Raw genomic sequence first — 27,390 nt, 5'->3', positions numbered from 1 at the left:
GGGAGAACCTGGAAAGAACCCACGCTGCCACGGGGAGAACCTGGAAAGAACCCACGCTGCCAAGGGGAGAACCTGGAAAGATCCCATGCTGCCACAGGGAGAGCCTGGAGAACCCATGCTGCCATGGGGAGAACCTGGAGAACCCATGCTGCCATGGGGAGAACCTGGAAAACCCACACTGCCATGGGAAGAACCTGGAAAGAACCCACACTGCCACGGGGAGAACCTGGAAAGAACCCACACTGCCACAGGAAGAACCTGGAGAACCCACACTGCCACGGGGAGAACCTGGAAAGAACCCACGCTGTAATAGGGAGAACCTGGAAAGAACCCACACTGCCACAGGAAGAACCTGGAGAACCCACACTGCCACGGGGAGAACCTGGAAAGAACCCACGCTGTAACAGGGAGAACCTGGAAAGAACCCGCGCTGCCACAGGGAGAACCTGGAGAACCCACACTGCCATGGGGAGAACCTGGAAAACCCATGCTACCACGGATGGGGGGAATCTGGAAAGAACCCATGCTGCCACAGGGTGAACCTGGAGAACCCACGCTGCCACAGGGAGAACCTGGAAAGAACCCACGCTTATCTGTTTGTCTGAGCACTTTATCTTATACTTGATTTAATATCATTGCACTGTAGTTGACTGTTTGTCTCGTCTAAGGTCTCATGTATGCACCTTTCGCCTAGAAACATTCCTCGTTTGTGTAAATATTCCTGGCAAATAAACGGTTTCTGTGTGCGTGTATATACACATACATATATATATATATATATATAAATATTTTGTTTTTCTTGCCGTTTTCTTGGGAGGGGGGCGCTGCACTCATGTGATTGGTTGAACATGAGGGCGACGTCTGATCTCATCACAACCAATCACATGAGTGCAGCTCCCCCCTCCCAAGAAAACAACCAGCTCAGGACAGACTCATCCGGGTCAGAGGTACAAGCTCAGGACGGACTCATCCGGGTCAGAGGAACCAGCTCAGGACGGACTCATCCGGGTCAGAGGTACAAGCTCAGGACGGACTCATCCGGGTCAGAGGAACCAGATCAGGACGGACTCATCCGGGTCAGAGGAACCGGCTCAGGACGGACTCATCCGGGTCCCTGGTGGAGTCTCAGGTAGTGACGACTCATAGAGAAACCAAACGCCTCAATCAGGAGGAGGATTAAATCGTTTATTCCCGTTTGTTTACAGACAAAAAGGCACCGATTGATTTATTGTTGTTGGAGTGTCACATTGAGAATAAAGACTTGTGAACGTGAGCTCATGCATGAGCACAAACACCAGAAAGGTTCACACAGAAACTCAGAACACAGGCCGCAAGCTTCAACAGGCAGGAGACAAAACGTTTCTACATGAAAACAGTCAACAGGTTTTAGCAGGAGAACTGAATGTCATTATATCCATAAGGAAAGAGCACTTAGTTCTCCAAAGGCTTCATGGGTAAAAGATAAAGACACATCACAAGACACATGAGGCCTTTCAGGAGAGATTCTGAAAGAACATCACTTTCTGAACTAAACCTGTAAGTATAACAGATGCATTCTCTGCAAAGGGAACAGATTGATTTGATCAACGGCGTCTGAACTAAACTGATGGTTTTCCTCACCACAGGGTTGCTAGGCAACCAGCAGAGACTCAAGGAAGTCCAGAGGTCATTGCGTAACAATAGTACAGAATATTTCTTGTTAGACAAACACACCTGTACATTTGAAACCATGTTTTGAGGAGCCTTTAGTGATCTGAATAATGGATCATTACGCTGATGAAACAACCAATGGGACGAGTCGCATTTCTGACAGTAACCTGGAATAAAGACCGGACCGAGACCAGGCATTGCTTTAATAAACAAGGACGGACATTGACACATCACAAAGAATGGAGTTACAACTAAAACGTAAACCAGGGCCTCCAATGAACCACCGTGTCCTTAGGGCTTCGTTTCATCTTTACCTCAGACAGTAACGTGTCCTTAGGGCTTTGTTTCATCTTTACGTTCGGCTTGGTTTCAGGTGTCGGAGGGAGATTGTGGCCGTGTGATTCTATGACATTCAGAGAGGAATGAAACATGTTCATACGACACAGGGAAGTCATTTAATTGAGCTGTGGACAAACTGCACTTGTGTTTACATATTTACAGCAGCTGAAGTCGGTTCAGTCAGCTTTTTGTAGCCACGCAATGTCGTTACAGAAAAATACATCTGTATTTTGAAGTCTACCTAAATAGAGCGGTACACAAAATAATTAGAAAACATAGATCTGATCGCTCTCTTTTCACAATAGAATCATTTTCATGTTAGAATATTGAAAAAAGTTCAGGCACAAGTCACACTTCTTTCCTAAAGCGTGCATCCCTCCACCAACAGGACCTTTCGTAAAGGCTCCGGTGAGGAAGCCAATCCTGCATCCAGGACATTCAGGAGCAACGTGTTGAAGACGCATGCAAGCACAGCGTGCAGCCAGAGAGGCGCGTGTGCACAGGTAAACCTCAGCATGAGAAGACTTAATATGGCAAGAGGGTTCATTGCTAGACACTCTGTAAAAGCAGACATTTGTGGTTTAAAACACACGTTATGTAACGAGGCAGAAGGATGAAGGCAACAGAACATTCCACGTGTAACAGGTTATAAACATGAGCACATGACACATCCTGCATGTGTGTATTTACAAAAGCAACTAAGAGAACATGACTAACCCATAAAAATGACCTCAACACAAAGTTACATAAACCTGAAAAGTCTGAACAAAGACCAATGAAGACGAGTCCACATGAAAGACCGACATGACTTTCTCAAGCGCAGTGGAGAACACAAGGAGACGCTCCACCGTCTGTCTCACGGGGGGTTTGGCAAAAATAGCTTCAAGGCCAAATTAAACAAATGACTTTCAGACATGACAATAGACAATACAGTAGAAGAACGAGATGGTTTGCAGGATGGACTGATGAGGTCACTCACAGCCGGGAGAAGAGTCCGCCAATGAGGGCTGAACCACGCTAACGTGGCTAAAGGCTCTGGTCTTAAGGATCAGAGGCGGAACCATTATTTGTCCCAGTCAGAACAGAACCATCCTTCAACTGCCACCAAACCAAAGCGGCTCCGTTCCCCAGGAGCTGAGAGTAGCTTCTGCTTTGCGGAGCAAGAAGCTGGATGAAGAATTCATGTTGTAACAGGTTTTTAAAACATTTCAATAGAAAAACATCAAATGAAAAACAAGTTAATAATGGAGTTATGTTTTCAGGTGACAGACACAGAAGAGGAAGCCTGGATGAGTCAAACCCAACGGCAGCAGTGCATCATCCAATGCTTAGCTTAGCATAGCATAGCTTAGCTTAGCAGGCAGGCAGGCAGGCAGGCGAGGCGCTGCAGCAACACAGTGTGCATCTGCGTTGTCGCTCCAACAGCGAGGACACACAACCACTCTGCGTTCTCTCAATGGCTACAGATCAGGAGACGTAGATCCCAGATGTGAACCTTCAGAGACGACTCCAGGCTCCTGCAGCAGATCCACATCCTCAGCCGTGTCGCCTCTCCGCCTGCCAGTCCAGCACCACTACCTCATGGTGGAGGAGGCTCGGAAGTAGGAGAGGAACTTGAAGCAGAGGCTCACCACAAAGTACCAGATGTTTCTAGCCATCTGGGATCGGGCGATGAAGACGCGCCAGAAGAGCACCACCAGGACAGTGTTGAAGGTGTAGCGGATGTTCCTCAGCCTGCAACAGAAACACAGCTGAGACCGGTCCACACCTCAGAGGACCAGCTTTAGGTTGGTCTACACCTCAGAGGACCAGCTTTAGGTTGGTCCACACCTCAGAGGACCAGCTTTAGGTTGGTCCACACCTCAGAGGACCAGCTTTAGGTTGGTCCCCACCTCAAAGGACCAGCTTTAGGTTGGTCTACACCTCAGAGGACCAGCTTTAGGTTGGTCCACACCTCAGAGGACCAGCTTTAGGTTGGTCCACACCTCAGAGGACCAGCTTTAGGTTGGTCCACACCTCAGAGGACCAGCTTTAGGTTGGTCCACACCTCAGAGGACCAGCTTTAGGTTGGTCTACACCTCAGAGGACCAGCTTTAGGTTGGTCCACACCTCAGAGGACCAGCTTTAGGTCGGTCTACACCTCAGAGAACCAGCTTTAGGTCGGTCTACACCTCAGAGGACCAGCTTTAGGTCGGTCTACACCTCACAGGACCAGCTTTAGGTTGGTCTACACCTCACAGGACCAGCTTTAGGTTGGTCTACACCTCACAGGACCAGCTTTAGGTTGGTCTACACCTCACAGGACCAGCTTTAGGTTGGTCTAGACCTCACAGGACCAGCTTTAGGTTGGTCTAGACCTCACAGGACCAGCTTTAGGTTGGTCTAGACCTCACAGGACCAGCTTTAGGTTGGTCTACACCTCAGAGGACCAGCTTTAGGTTGGTCTACACCTCAGAGGACCAGCTTTAAGTTGGTCTCTTTCACAGATCACTACCTTCATCATCCTGATAGACACATACTACCATGACTTACTACAGCTAATACTCCAACATGAATCAGTTCTGTCATCTTAATGTGCTGTAACTCTGTCACGTCGTTCATTCTGGTCACATGACATCTATTCTCCTGTCCATCCTGATAGAGGAGCCCATGTTGCTCTATGAAGGGTTCTTCCTTTACTGACGTGAAGACACAGGATGTTGTGTGATGTACAGTCTGAAAACCCTCCCAGGATAATCTGTAATTTCTCATATACTAATAAATTGAATAGATCTTAAATTAAATAAATTAATGCCCTCTCCTTTTAGTTCCCTGTCTGCATGCTGGTTATGAACGTGAGCTCTGTTAAAGCTGACTGTCCACTCACAGGTTAGCTCATGTTCCTGACATGTAAAGACATGAGTGGGTAATGAGAGCATGAGGATGTAAAGACATGAGTGGGTAATGAGAGCATGAGGATGTAAAGACATGAGTGGGTAATGAGAGCATGAGGATGTAAAGACATGAGTGGGTAATGAGAGCATGAGGATGAGGATGTAAAAGACATGAGCGGGTAATGAGAGCATGAGGATGTAAAGACATGAGTGGGTAATGAGAGCATGAGGATGTAAAGACATGAGTGGGTAATGAGAGCATGAGGATGAGGATGTAAAGACATGAGTGGGTAATGAGAGCATGAGGATGAGGATGTAAAAGACATGAGCGGGTAACGAGAGCATGAGCATAAGGATTTAAAGACATGAGTGGGTAATGACAGCATGAGGATGTAAATACATGAGTGGGTAATGAGAGCATGAGAGTGTAAAGATATGAGTGGGTAATGAGGATGTAGAGGACAGACTTCTCTCTCAACACCTCCTCCTGAGCCGTGTGTTCTCCAGTCTTACTTGTTTAGGTGTTTGCGGGCAGCCGGCAGGCCGGACAGCTCTTCGTTCAGAACGTACTTCTTGGTGCCCATGCAGTAACTCTCCATGTACTCGGCCCAGTGCAGCTGACGCACATCAAAGTTAAACACCTACAGAAACACAAAGTTAAACACCTACAGAAACACAAGGTTAAACACCTACAGAAACACAAAGTTAAACACCTACAGAAACACAACAAAGTTAAACACCTACAGAATCACCTCAACCCGTCTGGGTGAACTTTAGAACGATCAACATGACCATGTTCTATTTGAGATGTAACTGAAAATTATGAGGATCTTTTCTGGCTGGTTCCAATAGATATTTGACAAGGTAAATACATAAAAGTATGTATAACATACACTGATGGATGAAATATGAAAAAAAGTACAATATTTTAGGATCCATTAAATATAAGAAAACCCTACAAATGCATATTAATCTCAAAACTATGAGAACTTCAAAGTATCGCTAAGGCCCATAGGAATGTCATTATCCTCTAATCCATCCGTGTGAAATGATTCATCCTCTGGGAATCATGAAAACGAAAGTTACGAAGGTAACTACGGTTCTATGAATCCTGGATGACCGCCAGAGGCAGTGTTTCACACTGGATATCTTCAGGCTTGCGCAGGTCGAGTATTTATAACAACAAAGTCACCTGTGACCTCGGGTGACCCCCAGCAGGGTATATGTGACCTCGAGTGACCCCCAGCCGGGTATATGTGACCTCGGGTGACCCCCAGCCGGGTATAACTTCCAGCGTCATCCTGAGATCAGTTCTGCGAAATCTTCTCGCGAAACCACGAGATTCCGAGTGACCAAGAACTCAAGAATTTCAAGAAGGATGAAATAGAACGAAAGTTACGAAGGTAACTACGGTTCTATGAATCCTGAATGCGCGCTATGAGGAACGGGAACTAGGCCCGAAAGCATGGGAGGGCCTTTGGAGGGCGAGGGACCTGCGACTCAGACCGGTGGTCACCAGTTCAGCTTTACCTGATGCTAACACACTAGTTAGCCTGCGCAGCGAGAAGATGAAAAGGGACTGATCTCAGGATGTTGTACCCGGCTGGGGGTCATCCGAGGTCACACGTGACTTTGTTGTTATAAATACTCAACCTGCGCAAGCGCGAGACTGAACATATCCAGTGTGAAACACTGCCTCTGGCGGTCAGTAAGGATGAAATAAGGAGCTCATACTGTTGAGTCAAAGCCACACCATGTAGACGTGTCCGATCTCACAGTGAGAACACCTCCAATGAGTAAAACATCTGCAGAGCATGAATGAGAGACAGACAGACAGACAGACACAGACACACACACACACACACACACACACACACACACACACACACACACACACCTTCTTATCCTCTGCGCTCATCTGGCCAATCAGCATGGCCACGTTGTCGTTGTTCCACACCCAAGAGTGACTGGTGAAATACTCCAGCACCATCATGGCTTTGTGGAGGCGCGTGATCGTCTTCATCATCCTATGACATGACGAAGGAACGCAGCAATGAGGTGAGGAAGAGGAGCACATGGAACGGATGAAGAGGATGTAGTGTAGGGACAGACAGGTAGAGGAAGAGTCATGATGAAGAGGAGGAGCCATGATGAAGAGCAGGACAGACGGGTAGAGGAGGAGTCATGATGAAGAGGAGGAGTCATGATGAAGAGCAGGACAGACGGGTAGAGGAGGAGTCATGATGAAGAGGAGGAGTCATGATGAAGAGGAGGAGTCATGATATGATGAAGAGGAGGACAGACGGGTAGAGGAGGAGTCATGATGAAGAGGAGGAGTCATGAGGAAGAGCAGAGGCACAGGTTGACTCGTTAGATGAACACGTCTTCATCAACTGTTCTACAGATGAATTGAGTCGATGAGCTCATGTACAGATGAATGAATGAGTCACTCGATCACTTCATGCTACAGGATGTGCGACTTCACACATTGTGATTCTAATCATTGTGAAGAAGAAGATCTTTGAGCTGTGAGTGCTTTGTGTTTCTCTTCATGTGTTAAGGAAGCAGGAAGCAGCGTGACCTTCCCTCATGCAGAGGAGGCCCCACATGCCTGACTGGTCCTCTAGGACCCTGAGACCAGGAAGACGAGCTCAATGCAGCTCTGCACATTCAGTGTTTACACACCTCTACGTCAGCATGGTGTCCACCTGTTCACGCTGCATCCAGTTAATGTCCTCCATGAGTGAGAATGGAAGCAGCAGAGCTCATCACTGAGGGTAGAGGAGCTTCTCAGTCTTCTTCTACTTAAATGCTCTCTAATCATTTCACAGTGTTTCCTTGTGTTCTGAATAAGTAGGCCGTAGTCCAATGAGAGGCCTGTGTATCGTTTACACTGGTGAGCAGACTAAGAGGACTCAGACTCCTCCTATGAATGAGTCAGAGGACGTGACCTCATGCATGTGGATCAGCACATGAGCGTTAGATGAGTTACTTTCATAGCCAATCAGATCTGAGCCGGACGCAGCAACAAGGCTGAGAACGCCGTCATGCTGGAACACCTCCGTGGTGGAGCCCATCATGGACATGCAGAGGGTTGTGTTCAGTGGGACGTGGCCCGTCGCCGACTGGACACAACTTTGTAAATGACCAGATACCCATGGTGCCTTGGGGTGATCCATGATTGGTGAGAAGTGGGTGGAGTGAATGTCATGTTCACTAAGTCTTCTTCAGAAAAAACGTGCTCCCGTCTTCACTAAGAAAAGACAGCCATGGTTCTGGCCCCCTCCCTGACCCCCCCTCCCACAGAACCGGTGACGCACACAGCAGGGAGGGCGTGGTCTGGCGGGTCCAGCTTACCGGGGCTGTCGGCCCGTCAGCCTGAGACAGCCGTCATAGAGCAGCGCCGGCAGCGTGTGGCTGACCGCCGTCCAGCACTGATTAGTAAAGGGGTTGGAGCGCAGATTGACATTGGGCCTTCTGAAGGCCTGCTCTAAGGGATTGGTCTTGAAGGTCATGTTTATACAGTACTCTGTAGGAGACACACAGAGAGGACGAGGTGAAGCTGGATGCAGGCCCTGTGGAAAGACCACTGCAGCTCCACAGCAGACCTGGTCTGAAGGGCTTTCCCGCTCTGCTTTAAGGGGACAGATCCAGCTCATGAAACTGACAACACAGCAGCTAGCAAAGCATTTGTCAAAGGGCCAACACCCGGGTCGGGCTCCCATAGCGTCTTCAGGCCGAAGCCCACCTCGGTCCATTCAGCAGCTGGACCGAGTCGACCTCGGCGCCGACGCTTTGGGAACCCGGCCGAGAACACCGACATAGCCGACAGCGAGACGTGAAGAGGGCAGAACCCATCAGTGCCCCCGTGTGGTCAGGAGAGCAGCTGGGTTATGCATCCTTCAACTCAGAAATACTGCACACAAGCATCATGTAACACATTAGCACGGCAGCTACAACGTTAGCCGGCTACAGTAAAGAGAAGACAGGACTAAAGCAGCAGAGGTGTGTGTGTGTGTGTGTGTGTGTGTGTGTGAGGGCGTTAAAACAGCAGCGGTGCGGCGCGTCTGAGTCGATGAGGAGGAGGAGGTTACCTGGGCTCTCGTCCAATCAGCCTGAGGTACAGGTCGTACAGGAAGGCCGGAGCCTTGTGGCTCACGGCGATCCAGTACTGATTGATTAGGTGATTGGATGTGAGATTAACATTGGGCCGACGGAAGGCCTGCTCAAGGGGGTTCCTCTTGAACGTGGATATTACATGGTACTCTAGAAACAGAAGGTTGTTTAACAGTCAGTAATCAGCACTTCAAAACATTCGGCTTGTGTATGCTTGACTGAAAGCTGTTGGCAAAACACAAATCTTTAATCTTGTACACGACCCAGACCTAGAGCTGCTCACGGCTCCTGAGCTCTGGGTGTTGCATCACTACTTTCAGTATCTGATCAACGGCTTCATGGTCTGAGAGTCGCTCTTCTGGAGCTTTTGATCATTTCACATGATCGTTCTCTGCAGACGGAGCTCAGTTGTCATGGACATGTAGATGGTAGAGTTAGTTTCCTGACTTTCGGGTGAGGAACACGGTCCAGAACTAGCAGCCCATCACTAAGTGGACTCAGAGGGTTTGAGCCATAAACCAGTAGCAGAATGTCTTTCAGTCATATCATGATTAATCCTACAGATATGATGAGATATCGCGATACAGTTATGTCATAGAAATTGATAATAAAAAGCACACACTGACTCACATCACTCAGACAATCTGAGTTGATAAGATTGTGTAACACCTCAGTGTATGACTCAACTGTTGCCTTGGTCTGATTCCTCAGGTGCATGTGAAGTGAGTGGAACTGGAGATTTACTTTTGGGGCCAGATCACAAAGCCTTAATCACTACATCAGGCAGCATGAGGTGTTATTCTGGAGGCTGGCAAAGGGAAATGGTATCGCAGTACAAATACATACTGAACCCAACATCTAATCTCTCTCTTTCTTCTGTATTTAGGTCAGAGGATGCCAAGCTTGAGTGGTGGGATAAACCGGTTCACAAGGTGGTGCTGGACCACCGTGTATCACATGGTCACGTTGCCGTTAGTGAGGGCGCCACGTTCCACTCCAGAGGGTCAAATCAAACCAGGAGGCCTACATTACAGTCCATAGCAATCAGCTGCAGATGGAGATTAACCACCACTGTGAGCCTCGACTCCACCAGGATGCAGGAGGTGGACAAGGCTCAGGTTGGGTGTGTCGGCAGCAGCTCAGATTACAGTGAGACATACAGCTTCCTTTGTGTTTTCAGAGGTAGATAAGAGGCAGCATACCAACTTCCCCCCAGCGAAACGGGTTGATCCCTCCGGTTGTGCAGTTGTACACCAGGATCTTTCTAGACCTGTAATGGAGGCAAAGGTTCAGAACCAAAGACACAAACAGCTCATGGACGCAACCAGACGATGACCTGTGGAGCTCCACCTGGTGAGTGTCTGTGATCCAGAGTACCAGGCTGCAGCCAGCGTGGCGTTGATGACCACGTCCACTGGCACCAGGTCGGCCACCGCATCGTTGGACGCTCTCATGGTGCGCAGGATCCCCTTGCCGGCCTGGAAGAGGTCAAAGACACACCACTAATTAAGCAGAACGTCTCAGGTCAGATTCCAACGGGCTGAGGACCAGAGGACAGTCACACAGACTGTAGAGGTGACGTCAAACTGACCCGCCTCCTTCCTGTTCAAGAACTTTGACACATTAAATCACGGGGCTCTCCAATGTCAGGAAATATCGTTTATCTATCATTTCATTCCATGACTGCTGTGACATGATGTCTGCAGTGACTGAGTGAGGTTAATGGAAGGGAAACGCTTGATAAAAAGCAGTCCGATCCTGTTCCTCCTGCTTTCAGCCACCTCTTGAGTCAACATCTCCAGGCAGCACTCTGACACTAAGTGGAGACCAAAGGAAAGAGTCAGCATGTCGAACTGAAAACAAGTTCTTCCACCTGCCGAAAGGTTTAAAGCGTTCCAGCTGTGGATCTGTGTTTAAAGAGCTGAAGCTGCAGCAGGTGGGTCAGGATCTGGCTCAACAGAGACAGCAGCAGCGGGTACTTACTGCTATGAATATTCCACTGGGCCCGTTGAAGTTATCAATCCAACCCTGAAAGAGAGGCAGAGGACAGAGCAACACCATTAGCCCAGTCACTGATACATTTAGACCTTTTCTTCACAGACTCTTTGATAAATTACTTATTGCTTATAGTTCAAACATTTAACTACTCAAATGCAATAAGTTCATAAATCACATGAAATAGATGTAACATGTGTTTCTATGTGCTTTAGCCTGGTTACCCTCCGTCCAACAGACTCAACTCTTCTATAGTCACACCTTTCTGTCAGCTGTTGCTCTGACATTCAGACGGGGTGAAACCTTCCTACACCAGAGAAGCAGCAGCGATGTGCAGAGCTCATTCATTCGCTCATTCATTCATTCATTCATTACTGTTCAAACACCTCTGTGTTGCAGCAAGAGGCTCAGTTCTGTTGGACTTCATCCCTGAAACAATGACTTCCTCCACTTCAAGTCTCCCTGCTCACGAGATCTCCTCTGGTTCCTGCAGTGTGCTCTACTTGTTTTCATGCTACTTCTATGCATCAGTAATCCTTCATGCTACTTCTATGCATCAGTAATCCTTCATGCTACTTCTATGCATCAGTAATCCTTCATGCTACTTCTATGCATCAGTAATCCTTAATGCTACTTCTATGCAGCAGTAATCGTTCATGCTACTTCTATGCAACAGCGATCCTTCATGCTACTTCTATGCATCAGTAATCCTTCATGTTACTTCTATGCATCAGCAATCCTTCATGTTACTTCTATGCAACAGCGATCCTTCATGCTACTTCTATGCATCAGTAATCCTTCATGCTACTTCTATGCATCAGTGATCCTTTATGCTACTTCTATGCAGCAGTGATCCTTCATGCTACTTCTATGCAGCAGTAATCCTTCATGCTACTTCTATGCATCAGTAATCCTTCATGTTACTTCTATGCAGCAGTGATCCTTCATGCTACTTCTATGCATCAGTAATCCTTCATGCTACTTCTATGCAGCAGTGATCCTTTATGCTACTTCTATGCAGCAGTGATCCTTCATGCTACTTCTATGCAGCAGTGATCCTTCATGCTACTTCTATGCAGCAGTGATCCTTCATGCTACTTCTATGCAGCAGTACCGTTAGGTTAGCAGCCGCTGCTGAAGAAGCAATAGCAGTCTGAGTCACTCACTGGGAAGGGCTCCTTCCAGCTGGCTCCGACGATGGAAGGTCTGACGATGGCCACGTTGAGGTCTCCGGCCTCCTGCTGCACCAGATACTCCGCCAAGGCTTTGGTGTAGGTGTAGGTGTTGGGACGCTGCCCGATCAGCTTGGGCGTCAGAGCAGACACCAGCTCGTCATCCATCCAGCTGGAGCGACATGAAGTAAGATGGTCTTAGAGTAGACAGTTATTTAACCAGCAGTACTAATGTGATACAGCTCTTCCATCATGACCACCACAGCACGGACACAGTCGGCGTATGAAGTGCTCTTTCATGTCGCCCAGGCCTTCGTGTATGACGACGTGAATCATGCCGAGTGAATCTTAAAAATGCATTCCTACTTTTTATTTATCTACTAATCTGGAGATTAATATCATTTAAAAGAATCTGAGGTTTTATACCATCATGAGTGTCTAAACAGGACGTTGTGTCCACTGAGACGGCTATCTTAGGCCACCTCCTCTTGCACTGAGCATCCTCACTACCCGGCTTTCTATTGCACCCAAATGGAGAACTTTGTAAAGGATGGCGTAGACACCAGGTCGCTACTTGGTCGGGTCTTAGCCGTCACGTTCCCGGATTCATCACATGAAAACAAACCGCCAGGTCCACCGTGATTCATCTCATCATGGATGCTGAACTTCAAGCGCTACTTGCTGTGTTGTCTATTCCAGCTGTTGTGCAGTTACATGCTGCTGCAGCACCCAGTACATGTGGTGCATGTGGTAATGTTGATGTAGCCTTAGTTCACACCACACCCTTTAGTCCTCCTGTCCACTCTGACAACAAAAGCCCCTCAGACCAGAGAGACTGGTCTGATGCAGCCAGAGCTGCAGCCAATGAGCTGAGACTAAACTAGAACCAACAGATGCATCAGGAACACTGTATTTTACAAAAAGGATGGAATGTTGGATTTTACAACTGCATTGAATCACTTTCTTTGATTAGGAAAACGTGTGGTTACATCAAATTAATGTATAGTCATTCAATTTTGAATATTTCCTTATTGAATTGCATTCATCGACCACATCTGATGGCACTTTGTCAATTATAAAAATGTCATAAGCCCAAAGTCGTGTTCCAAAACCAAAGCACTGGTTTGAATACATCATGGTTATGACAGCAGTGGGTTAATATTATAGCAGAAAGAAACACTTTGGCACGACAGACTTCCTCCTCAGCTGACGGCGCTCTGCAAACATCCTCCAGTCTTCCTCAGCTTGATGAGACAAACAATCCCCAAGCAGCCATTACTCTCCTCCTCTGCATCTCCAATGCTTTACTGCTTCCAATGCTTTACTGATCAGTGTCAACAAGCAGCCGTTTGCTCCACTGCATCACTGACATTCATCTCCATAACACACTCCTACTTGCTTTTTATGAGTCTAGTCCACCATAACCCTGTTCTACTGTCGAGTGACCCCACCCCCACAGCAGTGGGTGTGTAGGAGCCGCTCATGGAAAGTCCAGACCAACTCACTCCAGGGAGTCGATGAGCTTGCGGTAGTCTACGGGTGGAGGGTACACCATCTCCTCGATGAGCTCCCGGTCACAGTTGGCATAGGCTGTGGAGATGTGGAGGAAGACCTCCAGGTGCTTCATCCTGTGGGCCAGAGCCAGCATCTTCTGGGTGGCCAGGACGTTCAGCTGCATTGCGTCTCTGGAGGAAAGGAAGACAGACAGTCAGTGCATGAGATGATGAACTGAAATACAAGTGAGTCGTAGTGTGCAGGATGTCTTGGTTCTGTCCCAGTCATGTGTTGTTAGCATTGACACAGTGACCCTTTAGGGCTGACCTCTAATGGACACAGACTACTATCACAAGATACTAGAAGCTGAACTTCCATTTCAAAATATATATTCATTAATATTCAGGTTTCCTGTTGCCTCACGTCTCTCTTTCTAGTTTTACGACCACTCAAAGCGCTTTAACACTACACATCATTCACTGTGGGTCAGAGGTAGAGCAGGGTTGTCCAGATGATCGGCGACTACCAATACCTGAACATCCCGAGTACAGACATGAGCGTCTGACCCCAGGGTCATACAGAGGGCCTAACACCTAACGGACACAAAAACACCAATGGTAGGGTTATCATTGGTGTTTTTATGTCCAACTCCAAACCCCATTACCGACTCCCTGAGGTCGTAAGCAGATCAATCAGCAGTGAAGAACAGAACAAACGACGAGCCAAAGTCCTGCAGAAAGGGGAGGAGTCTCAGGTGTCGACTGCAAACAGTGGGCCACACCCCCATGTCAGTGCCACGTCAAGCAAACACATCTCCTTCTGATCACTCATCTGACTAAGTCAACAGCAGGAAGAAAGACTCACAGAGTGCGTTAGAGAGAAACACTGCACACATTACCAAGAAGGTCATCCAGAAATTAAGAACCAAGCCAAATAAACAGAAGACTCACTTGAGCGGCTCGTTGAAGCGGATGGTGGCGGCGCAGTGGAAGACGATGTTGATGTTGTCAGCCAGGACGCTCTGGTCCTCTTTGCTCAGATCCAGCTCCGGCTGCGTCAGGTCACTGCTCACCGCTACGATCTTCTCTGCGAAGCCGGGCTGCTCGTCTTGCAATCTCTCAAACAGCTGAGAGGGGAATGAAGTTAGAGTCCACACTAAATTGCAGTAACACAACAGTAATTCAGTGTGGAAGACGCTTCTATACAACAGTTTCCCTTGCCCGTGTCTCCACATCTCCTCCTCCCAGCAGCTTGTCCAACGTGAAGACACTAAAACACATGAACTGTTGGAAGTGGTGTCTTAGAGCGTAGTGCTGCAGCTGTAAGGGCCTTCATCTTCATCATGGGCATTCATCACCATCGTGGGGCCTTCATCACCATCGTGGGGCCTTCATCACCATCGTGGGGCCTTCATCACTAGCATGGGGCCTTCATCACTAGCATGGGCCTTCATCACCAGCGAGGGGCCTTCATCACTAGCGTGAGGCCTTCATCACCAGCGAGGGGCCTTCATCACTAGCGTGAGGCCTTCATCACCAGCGAGGGGCCTTCATCACCAGCGTGGGGCCTTCATCACCAGCGTGGGGCCTTCATCACCAGCGTGGGGCCTTCATCACCAGCGAGGGGCCTTCATCACTAGCGTGAGGCCTTCATCACCAGCGAGGGGCCTTCATCACCAGCGAGGAGCCTTCATCACCAGCGTGGGGCCTTCATCACCAGCGTGGGGCCTTCATCGGGGCCTTCATCACCAGCGTGGGGCCTTCATCACTAGTATGGGCCTTCATCACCATCGTGGGGCCTTCATCACTAGCATGGGCCTTCATCACCATCATGAGGCCTTCATCACCATTATGGGCCTTCATCTCCATCATGGGCCTTCATCACCATCATGGGACCTCACTCAGCAGCAGATTCCCTTCACCTCTTCAAACCCCCACCTAGCGCCCCTCCTCCACACGCCTCACCTTGCCGTTGATCATGTCGGCGATGCGGGCCTCAGGGCTCTGGCCGGCTTTGGTCCTCACCATCACATAGACGGCTTTGACTCCTGGGCAGGACCTCAGCAGCTTCTCCAGCAGCACCTTGAACAACCAGGAAGGAGGCGCAAGTAAAATGTTGCATCACATACATCAACTTCAATCAACTCAGCTGTTTGGTAGACCAAAGCAGTGAAGAACAGCCATGTGAATGCTCTGCCACATCTATATCAACCAGAAGGTATTCATGCATTGTGGACTGAACACTGATAGTCTCTGGTGGAGCAGAGAAGGAGTTGGTCTCCCTCGGCCTCAATGGAGGGAGAGTCTTCCCTCCAGGTTCCTCATCTGGCTCAGAAGCTCACATCTCAGTCATCCCATTGGCTGCTTCCTATTCTACTACTGTACCTTGCCCATAAAGCCGGTTGCTCCAGTGATCAGCACCGTTTTTCCTGCATAGTATTCTGGGATGTTCACCATGATGTCTGTTGTCCTGCACAGTGAGCTCCTTTAACACCACTCCGCCTGCACAGGAATAAGAAAGACAAAAGGGGGGGTTACAACTGAGCCACCTCATGCCTGAACTTGTTCCATGAGGCGTTTCCAGAGTGGAAGTCAGGATGCAGCATTCATCAGCTCCATTCTTTCCCTTGTTTAGCTGTGTACTGTGCCGAGATCACAACATTTTCTGAGTTTTTTTAAAGAAAGACTGATGCTCCAGGAACACAGGAATGTAATTGGTAACAGTTGTGGTGCCGTTTGCTTACAAAGCCACAGTCAGTGAAATGGATCCAACCTCACACACCTGTGTGTGTGTGTGTGTGTGCGTGCGTGTGCGTGTGCGGTAGCATCACAGCCCTTTACAGTGTCGTATGTGATTGACACCAGACTGTCTCTAGTTTGTACTTTGACTATTGCTTATCGAGTCATATTGAGAATCCCTAAAGTTTAGACAGTCTAAATGTAGACTGCAGACTTATCCTGGAGAACGACCATTTAAAGAGAAGCTACGATCGAATCACGATTGGTTGCTGCAGTCTAAATCTTCTGCATCTTAACTGTAGTGTTTCTGTCAACTAGGTGGTTGTTTAGCTCTTGGGGGCGTTTGCTCCTCCATCACCTCAGACGCCTGCAGGGTCCAAGCTGCATCGCTGGAGGCGTTCGGTGAGACATGCCGTGTCATCTTTCAAGAGTTTTCCTTTTCCTTCAGACGGACGCAAGGCGGGAAGGACAAAAGAATTGGGAGAATCTCAGATGCTGCTTTTGACTTTGATGGTTGAAATGAAAAGCTAATTTCACTCCATGTTCCATGGAGTATCAACATCATACACCTCATCGTGCTGCATTCACTGGAGTTCTACGGAGACAGTAGGAGGCTGAGGTTCACTTCACAGTTAAGCTTCACTCTGGTCATTTTGAGAAAAAGTAGATTGAAAAGTAAAGACATTTCTCAGTTCACATTTCTTGACTTGTAGGCTTGTGTGCAGAGCCTGAAGGCACCATGCAGAGCCTGAAGGCACCATGCCTCACAAGCTCCAGGCTGAATGCAAATGCAACGCAAATAAACAAGGTTCAATGGTGTCAGGGAATTCTGGCTTCACAGAGCATTTGATGCATTTCCATACACTGAAAACAGGAAGGCAGTGAGAGGACATGAACAGAACTCTGTGGACACCTGCTCTGTGGACAGCTGCTCTGCTCTGTGGACAGCTGCTCTGCAGACACCGGCTCTGTGGACAGCTGCTCTGCAGACACTGGCTCTGTGGACACCTGCTCTGCTCTGTGGACAGCTGCTCTGTGTGCAGCTGCTCTGTGGACACCTGCACTGAGGACAGCTGCACTGAGGACAGCTGCAATGAGGACAGATTCTCTGTGTGCAGCTGCTCTGGGGACAGCTGCTCTGTAGACACCTGCTCTGTGGACACCGGCTGCATCAGAGCAGCTCGCCCTGGAAGCCTCACCTGGACATACAGAAAGCTGCTTCGACTAGGCAGCTTCATTTTAAAGAGTACGATGCCAACAGGACTACAGCATGGGCCCGGTCCCAGTGACCTGGACCCTCATGCATAGCTTCACACAGGCCTTCTTGGCTCTGCCACTACTGGGCTTCATGGGGAGGATGATGCGGCTCTGCTGAGACTGACAGGCGGAGAGCTAGTAATGTGGCTAATGGACAACAAACGAAGGGCCCGATCACTTATTATGATGCGTTCAGGCTCTGCTCAATGGAAGTGAGTATTGGGGGAAGGTAAATTACAATGTTAACATGTGTTCAAATGGAATCTGGTTAAATCAGTGGTTCTCAAACTGTGGGGCGCACTCATTTTGTTTTGCACAGGTTGGACGTTATTGTTATTATCATATATTCAATGCAGCCGCAATAGGCCATTTATTTGCCAAATATTAGTTCTTTTTTGCACAGATAGAACTGTATTTGCATTTCTCTAACAAAGTGATTGCACATGTTATTAGTTTTTGTCTGATGGATTAGGGTTAAAAAAAGGTATTTTAATAAAAATTCAGCATGGACCATTTTGTTAGAATGTTGTTGGGGCGTGAACATTTTTCTTCCTCCAAAGTGGGGCGTGAACCACTGGGTTAAATGAAATATTTGAAGGAGATGTTTTCATAACAACGTAAAGATATTAGAGGTGAATTATGATCGGTTTATAATACCTTTAAGCAGCTTTTGACAAGAATGATTTTAATCCATAAAAATACAAAATAAAACACTATAGATGACTATAAGAGAGTGAAAGGAAAACATTTATAATCATTGATGGTTACAGATGGTTGTAATGTGTTTTGGGACGGTTGCATAACAAATAATTTAATTAAATAAGAAAGGTCTGGATCTTTGTAGACCAGCTGCTATAATCAAACAGCAAAAGGGAGTAAATATGGATCAACTCGTATTGGTGGCAGAACAAACGTTATCAGGGATCTGTAAAAGTCATATTTGTTCCTGTTTTACTTTTGTGTGGATCTGATCTGATCTGTGAGTTTATGATCCGTTGCTCCACTACTAAGCAATACACAACTGGCAGAAGGCATTGTTGTGTACATATTGGGATGGTCATCTGGATGCCTCGTGGGCAATTGTCTAAGTTTACAGTCAATAGTCCTGCTGAGCAGGGATGAGATGGACTTTTAATTATGCACTGCGGTCTAGGAGGGTTGTGTGTGTGCATATATAATTAATATATATATATATATATATATATATATATATATATATGAAATTGACATTTTTAGTGTATGAATTCTTTAGTTATGCCAAAAGAAATGTTATGACCACCAAATTCAGTTTAGTTCAATCAGGTCATCCTCGTGTCTAGCTGGACACTGGCGCCACATTGAAGGAGTTCCTGAGTTCCTGTTGAAGAATGTACCGGACAGACTAGCAGGAAACAAGGCCTCAGCCATCGCAGCAACATAGAAATTAAATGCTACTCCAGCGGTCCCAAACCCGGTACCGTTCCACGGGTTTTATTGTGATAGTGGGCGAGCTGTACCCAGCATGCAGTTAGGCGGTGTCATTTGTTAAATTATTAGTGTTACAAATTGTTTGTGTCACAAACTGTTGTGTTGTGGTGTTTTACCTGTTAAAGAGAGTTAGTTGTGGGTTATTAATTGTTATAAAGTTATAACCATAACTAAAGTTACAACATGACTAAAGTTACAACATGACTAAAGTTATAACCATGACTAAAGTTACAACATGACTAAAGTTACAACATGACCAAAGTCATAACCATGACTAAAGTTATAACTACGACTGAAGTTACAAACATGACTACAGCTACAACATGACTAAAGTTACAACATGACTAAAGTTATAACCATGACTAAAGTTATAACCATGACTAGAGTTATAACTATGGCTAAAGTTACAACCATGACTAAAGTTACAACATGGCTAAAGTTATAACTATGACTAAAGTTACAACATGACTAAAGTTACAACATGACTAAAGTTACAACATGACTAAAGTTATAACCATGACTAAAGTTATAACCATGACTAAAGTTATGACATGACTAAAGTTATAACATGACTAAAGTTATGACATGACTAAAGTTATGACCATGACTAAAGTTATAACATGACTAAAGTTATGACCATGACTAAAGTTATGACCATGACTAAAGTTATGACTATGACTAAAGTTATAACATGACTAAAGTTATAACATGACTAAAGTTACAACATGACTAAAGTTACAACATGACTAAGGTTATAACTATGACTAAAGTTATAACATGACTAAAGTTATAACATGACTAAAATTATAACATGACTAAAGTTATAACATAACTAAAGTTATAACATGACTGAAGTTATAACATGACTAAAGTTATAACTATGACTAAAGTTATAACATGACTAAAGTTATAACTATGACTAAAGTTATAACATGACTAAAGTTATAACATGACTAAAGTTACAACATGACTAAAGTTATAACTATGACTAAAGTTATAACATGACGAAAGTTACAACATGACTAAAGTTATGACTAAAGTCATAACATGACTAAAGTTACAACATGACTAAAGTTACAACATGACTAAAGTTACAACTATGACTAAAGTTATAACATGATTAAAGTTACAACATGACTAAAGTCATAACCATGACTAAAGTTATAACTACGACTAAAGCTACAACATGACTAAAGTCATAACTATGACTAAAGTCATAACCATGACTAAAGTTACAACCATGACTAAAGTTACAACCATGACTAAAGTTACAACCATGACTAAAGTTACAACCATGACTAAAGTTATAACATGACTAAAGTTATAACATGACTAAAATTAGAACATGACTAAAGTTACAACTATGACTAAAGTTATAACATGACTAAAGTTACAACTATGACTAAAGTTATAACATGACTAAAGTTACAACCATGACTAAAGTTATAACTAAGACTAAAGTTACAAATATGACTAAAGTTACAAATATGACTAAAGTTACAACATGACTAAAGTTATAACTATGACTAAAGTTACAACCATGACTAAAGTTACAACCATGACTAAAGTTACAACCATGACTAAAGTTAAAACATGACTAAAGATATACGATGACTAAAGTTATACCATGACTATAGTAACAACATGACTAAAGTTACACCATGACTAAAGTTACAACATGACTAAAGTCATAACCATGACTAAAGTTATAACTACGACTAAAGTTACAAACATGACTAAAGATATAACCATGACTAAAGTTACAACATGACTAAAGTTACAACATGACTAAAGATATAACCATGACTAAAGTTACAACATGACTAAAGATATAACCATGACTAAAGTTACAAACATGACTAAAGATATAACCATGACTAAAGTTACAACATGACTAAAGTCATAACCATGACTAAAATTACAACATGACTAAAGTCACAACATGACTAAAGTCATAACCATGACTAAAGTTACAACCATGACTAAAGTTACAACCATGACTAAAGTTACAACATGACTAAAGTCACAACATGACTAAAGTCATAACTATGACTAAAGTCATAACCATGACTAAAGTTACAACCATGACTAAAGTTACAACCATGACTAAAGTTACAACCATGACTAAAGTTATAACATGACTAAAGTTACAACATGACTAAAGTTACAACATGACTAAAGTCATAACTATGACTAAAGTCATAACCATGACTAAAGTCATAACTACGACTAAAGTTACAACCATGACTAAAGTTACAACCATGACTAAAGTTACAACCATGACTAAAGTTACAACCATGACTAAAGTTACAACCATGACTAAAGGTATAACATGACTAAAGTTAGAACATGACTAAAGTTATAACATGACTAAAGTTACAACTATGACTAAAGTTATAACATGACTAAAGTTACAACTATGACTAAAGTTATAACATGACTAAAGGTATAACTACGACTAAAGTTATAACTACGACTAAAGTTACAAATATGACTAAAGTTACAACATGACTAAAGGTATAACTACGACTAAAGTTATAACTACGACTAAAGTTACAAATATGACTAAAGTTACAACCATGACTAAAGGTATAACTACGACTAAAGTTATAACTACGACTAAAGTTACAAATATGACTAAAGTTAAAACATGACTAAAGTTAAAACATGACTAAAGGTATACCATGACCAAAGTTATACCATGACTATAGTAATAACATGACTAAAGTTACACCATGACTAAAGTTATAACCATGACTAAAGTTACAACCATGACTAAAGTTACAACCATGACTAAAGTTATAACATGACTAAAGTTATAACTATGACTAAAGTTATAACCATGACTAAAGTTATAACCATGACTAAAGTTACAACATGACTAAAGTTACAACATGACTAAAGTTACAACATGACTAAAGTCATAACTATGACTAAAGTCATAACCATGACTAAAGTCATAACTACGACTAAAGTTACAACCATGACTAAAGTTACAACTATGACTAAAGTTACAACCATGACTAAAGTTACAACATGACTAAAGTTAGAACATGACTAAAGTTAGAACATGACTAAGGTTACAACTATGACTAAAGTTATAACATGACTAAAGTTACAACCATGACTAAAGTTATAACTACGACTAAAGTTATAACTACGACTAAAGTTACAAATATGACTAAAGTTACAACATGACTAAAGTTACAACTATGACTAAAGCTACAACCATGACTAAAGCTACAACCATGACTAAAGTTACAACCATGACTAAAGTTAAAACATGACTAAAGGTATACCATGACTAAAGTTATACCATGACTATAGTAATAACATGACTAAAGTTACACCATGACTAAAGTTCTAACCATGACTAAAGTTACAACATGACTAAAGTTACAATATGACTAAAGTTATAACTATGACTAAAGTTACAACATGACTAAAGTTACAACATGACTAAAGTTACAACCATGACTAAAGTTATAACTACGACTAAAGTTACAAACATGACTAAAGTTACAACATGACTAAAGTTACAACCATGACTAAAGTTACAACCATGACTAAAGTTACAACCATGACTAAAGTTATAACCATGACTAAAGTTATAACATGACTAAAGTTATAACATGACTAAAGGTATAACCATGAGTAAAGGTATAACCTGTTATAACAGTTATAACATGTCCAAATTGCCACCAATGCGTCATCTGCTCTCAATATCTGGGCCTCTTATGACCACAACGTCATGTTGTTGGCTAAGCCCAACTATGTGATTTACTTCATTCTACTTTGAGTAAATAAAAACCTGCAGCCAGATCCTCCGGTGTGCCGGTTTAACGTTAAGAGTGACTGGTGAACTGAACCAGACCGGGGGGTGACGGCATGTTTCATCACGTTACGTTTCTTTACAAGCAAAACTGAACTGTAACGGAACATAAAGTAACTTTAACGACAATACACAACCCAAACACGTTAGCTAACGCGATAGCAAGCTGACTAGCTTCCATTAAAAACAAGTTGGAGGGAAATGAAGCCGCTGTAGACATCTTAATGCTGATTGGCCGAGACTCGACACATCAAACATATTCTATTACTAAGATCACGACCTCAGCTTTTCTCCGTGTCTCACTCCAATCTAAGAAACGCTGGCAGCCAGTTGCTCTGCTCTTTTTTTCTTCTCCGCGACTTATTGAATGCCGTAATAATCGCGCGACACAACAAATCGATAATGAAATTCGTTGCCAACACTTGATAATCTATTTTTATCGATTCGTTGTTGCAGCCCTAGATGAGAGAAACACAAATGAGACTAATCAGGCATATTTCAACCTGTTGAACATTTAGCTAATTGATATCTAGGATGTGCAGTTTTATCTTCTTGTGAGACTACAAACATTGTAGTATTTTGTGTCTTATATAATTCATATATTTGGTGTCTATGTACTACTGCCAGAAACCAGTCTAGAGTGATAACGAGGCTGCAGTTTGAACCCCAATTCAGCTGATGCTGGACAATACATTTAGCTGGGATCAAGAGCTCGTGCCAGCAAGCCATTGAGGCAACGATGCATTCATGGGCAGCACAAGGCTCATGTTAACCATGGGCAGCTACACAAGGCTCATGTTAACCATGGGCAGCTACACAAGGCCCATGTTAACCATGGGCAGCTACACAAGGCTCATGTTAACCATGGGCAGCTACACAAGGCTCATGCACACTATGAAAAGGTCAAATCGCTTTCAGAAGAAACTTTAAGACTAACTTATAGACCAATGTGAAAACACACTGCCAGTCTCAGGTAAAAAACATTAAAGATGTAAAGTTAGTAAGTTAGTCACCCAGGCATTCATTCAAACAGAACAATCCCAGCCTAGTGTTCATCTCTTCTACACCCAGGAGAGATGAGCTGTGGTGAGGACGTGTGCTTCACAACAGCAAGGTATGCAGCAGCCTGCTCATCCCACCAAGAACCCAACTTCCTGCTCACGTAGAATCCAGAGAGGTTTGTATGGAAGTCTATTTCAGGTCAGACCCCCCAACAAGTTTAACGACACTTGAGGAAAGTCAGCAGGCTGCAGGAAGAGTTAGTCTTTACAAAGAGGCTTGACTGCAGACAGATCTTGTGGGACAGGGACTCAGCTGGGCTTCCACTGGACCGACCAGGTAACACTAACTGTGTCATGGAAACAATACATCAGACCTTCAGTAGAGCATCTTAAACCTGAGAGTAACATTACATCAGACCTTCACTAGAGCATCTTAAACCTGAGAGTAACACTACATCAGACCTTCACCAGAGCATCTTAAACCTGAGAGTAGCACTACATCAGACCTTCACCAGAGCATCTTAAACCTGAGAGTAACACTACATCAGACCTTCACTAGAGCATCTTAAACCTGAGAGTAACATTACATCAGACCTTCACTAGAGCATCTTAAACCTGAAAGTAACACTACATCAGACATTCACCAGACCATCTTAAACCTGAAAGTAACACTACATCAGACCTTCACCAGAGCATCTTAAACCTGAGAGTAACACTACATCAGACCTTCACCAGAGCATCTTAAACCTGAGAGTAGCACTACATCAGACATTCACCAGAGCATCTTAAACCTGAGAGTAACACTACATCAGACCTTCACTAGAGCATCTTAAACCTGAGAGTAACATTACATCAGACCTTCACTAGAGCATCTTAAACCTGAAAGTAACACTACATCAGACCTTCACCAGAGCATCTTAAACCTGAGAGTAACACTACATCAGACCTTCACCAGAGCATCTTAAACCTGAGAGTAACACTACATCAGACATTCACCAGACCATCTTAAACCTGAGAGTAACACTACATCAGACATTCACCAGAGCATCTTAAACCTGAGAGTAGCACTACATCAGACCTTCACCAGAGCATCTTAAACCTGAGAGTAGCACTACATCAGACCTTGTGCATGACGTATACAGACTGGTAACGTGTGCACGATGCTCTACAGACTGGTAACGTGTGCATGATGCTCTACAGACTGGTAACATGTGCATAATGCTCTACAGACTGGTAACGTGTGCATGATGCTCTACAGACTGGTAACGTGTGCATGATGCTCTACAGACTGGTAACGTGTGCATGACGCTCTACAGACTGGTCATGTGTGCATGACGCTCTACAGACTGGTCATGTGTGCATGACGCTCTACAGACTGATAACGTGTGCATGACGCTCTACAGACTGGTAACGTGTGCATGACGCTCTACAGACTGGTAACGTGTGCACGATGCTCTATAGACTGGTAACGTGTGCACGATGCTCTACAGACTGGTAACGTGTGCATGATGCTCTACAGACTGGTAACGTGTGCATGATGCTCTACAGACTGGTAACGTGTGCTTGATGCTCTACAGACTGGTAACATGTGCATGATGCTCTACATACTGGTAACGTGTGCATGATGCTCTACAGACTGGTAACGTGTGCATGATGCTCTACAGACTGGTAACGTGTGCATGACGTCTACAGACTGGTCATGTGTGCATGACGCTCTACAGACTGGTTATGTGTGCATGACGCTCTACAGACTGATAACGTGTGCATGACGCTCTACAGACTGGTAACGTGTGCATGACCCTCTACAGACTGGTAACGTGTGCACGATGCTCTATAGACTGGTAACGTGTGCACGATGCTCTACAGACTGGTAACGTGTGCACGATGCTCTACAGACTGGTAACGTGTGCATGATGCTCTACAGACTGGTAACATGTGCATGATGCTCTACAGACTGGTAACATGTGCATGACGCTCTACAGACTGGTAACGTGTGCATGACGCTCTACAGACTGGTAACGTGTGCATGACGCTCTACAGACTGGTAACGTGTGCATGATGCTCTACAGACTGGTAACGTGTGCATGACGCTCTACATACTGGTAACGTGTGCATGATGCTCTACAGGCTGGTAACGTGTGCATGACGCTCTACAGACTGGTAACGTGTGCATGACGCTCTACAGGAGTCTCCTGCAGCGTCACGGAGCTCCCGGGAGCCCACAGAGCAGCCCCGCCTCGTTACCCCGGGTCCTCGCGTCCATGTGACGCCCGTACCGTGAGGGGTAAGTACCGTGAGGTAACCGGGAGGAAGGGGAAGTGGAGGCCGCTCCGCTAGCTAACAGAGAGACCACAAGGGGACCGGGCAGCAGGCCGTCCACACAGAGCCGTGCGGCAGCAGCCGTGGGGCGGAGAGGGTGATGCCACGGAGAGGAACGTGAGCAGTATCTGCGTAGTCTCCCTCCAGCAGAAACTGTGTGCAGCGCCGCTCCTCTGCGGGAGCAGCCGCTCCACGGGGGAGCAGCGGAGCCGCTCAGGCCGCGACGTGACGGGCACCTACCCGAAAGATGTCGATGATTCCCGGGTCCTGGACGTGAAGCGCTGCGTGTCCCGTCCAGCCGCACAACCAGAGGCGCGTCACGAGAGAGCAGGAAGCAGGAAGCGCAGCCTGGGCGGGGCCGTGACGTCACGGGGCCGCCACAGAGCGGGAACAGGAGGTCTCACTCCGACTCATTAATCAGAACCAGAACCCTTTATTGCCTTTTATGTTTTCACATACAAGACATTGTGTTTAATATTTAATATTTAACATTTCATATTTAATATTTAACATTTCATATTTAACATTTATTATTTAACATTTCATATTTAACAATTCATATTTAATATGTAATATTTAAAATGTAACATTTATTATTTAACATTTAATATTTAACATTTAACATTTAATATTTAGAATTCAACATTTAATATTTAAAATTTAAAATTTAACATTTAATATTTAATATTTAAAATGTAACATTTAATATTTAACCCATATATATTTAATACTTAATATTTAACTTTTAACATTTAATATTTAACATTTCATATTTAACATTTATTATTTAACATTTAATATTTAACAATTCATATTTAATATGTAATATTTAAAATGTAACATTTATTATTTAACATTTAATATTTAACATTTAACATTTAATATTTAGAATTCAACATTTAATATTTAATATTTAAAATTTAAAATTTAACATTTAATATTTAATATTTAAAATGTAACATTTAATATTTAACCCTTATATATTTAATACTTAATATTTAACTTTTAACATTTAATATTTAACATTTAATATTTAATATGTAATCAATAATATTTAACATTTAATATTTAATCAGAATCAGAAACCGTTTATTGCCAGGAATGTTTGCACAAACGAGGAATTTTGTTAGGCGGAAG

General features: G+C 44.4%; 1 protein-coding gene across 1 annotated transcript; it reads right to left on the bottom strand.

Annotated features, from left to right (window-relative positions):
- Window positions 1-1,171: 1,171 nt before the first annotated feature.
- far1 (fatty acyl CoA reductase 1) lies at window positions 1,172-26,539 on the bottom strand. Its single transcript, XM_079223742.1, has 13 exons — window positions 26,494-26,539; window positions 16,024-16,140; window positions 15,604-15,720; window positions 14,590-14,765; window positions 13,651-13,830; window positions 12,140-12,317; window positions 10,962-11,006; window positions 10,329-10,456; window positions 10,181-10,248; window positions 8,957-9,128; window positions 6,760-6,889; window positions 5,376-5,503; window positions 1,172-3,723 (listed from the first exon to the last, which is right to left on the bottom strand). Exons 2-13 carry the CDS (start codon window positions 16,093-16,095, stop codon window positions 3,564-3,566), a joined length of 1,554 nt encoding a protein of 517 aa, XP_079079868.1. The 5' UTR covers window positions 16,096-16,140; window positions 26,494-26,539; the 3' UTR covers window positions 1,172-3,563.
- Window positions 26,540-27,390: the final 851 nt, after the last annotated feature.

The sequence above is a fragment of the Taurulus bubalis genome, assembly GCF_910589615.1.
Source record: "Taurulus bubalis genome assembly, chromosome: 9".
NCBI classification, from domain to species: domain Eukaryota; kingdom Metazoa; phylum Chordata; class Actinopteri; order Perciformes; family Cottidae; genus Taurulus; species Taurulus bubalis.
This window is presented reverse-complemented; position numbering and strand designations above follow the sequence as displayed.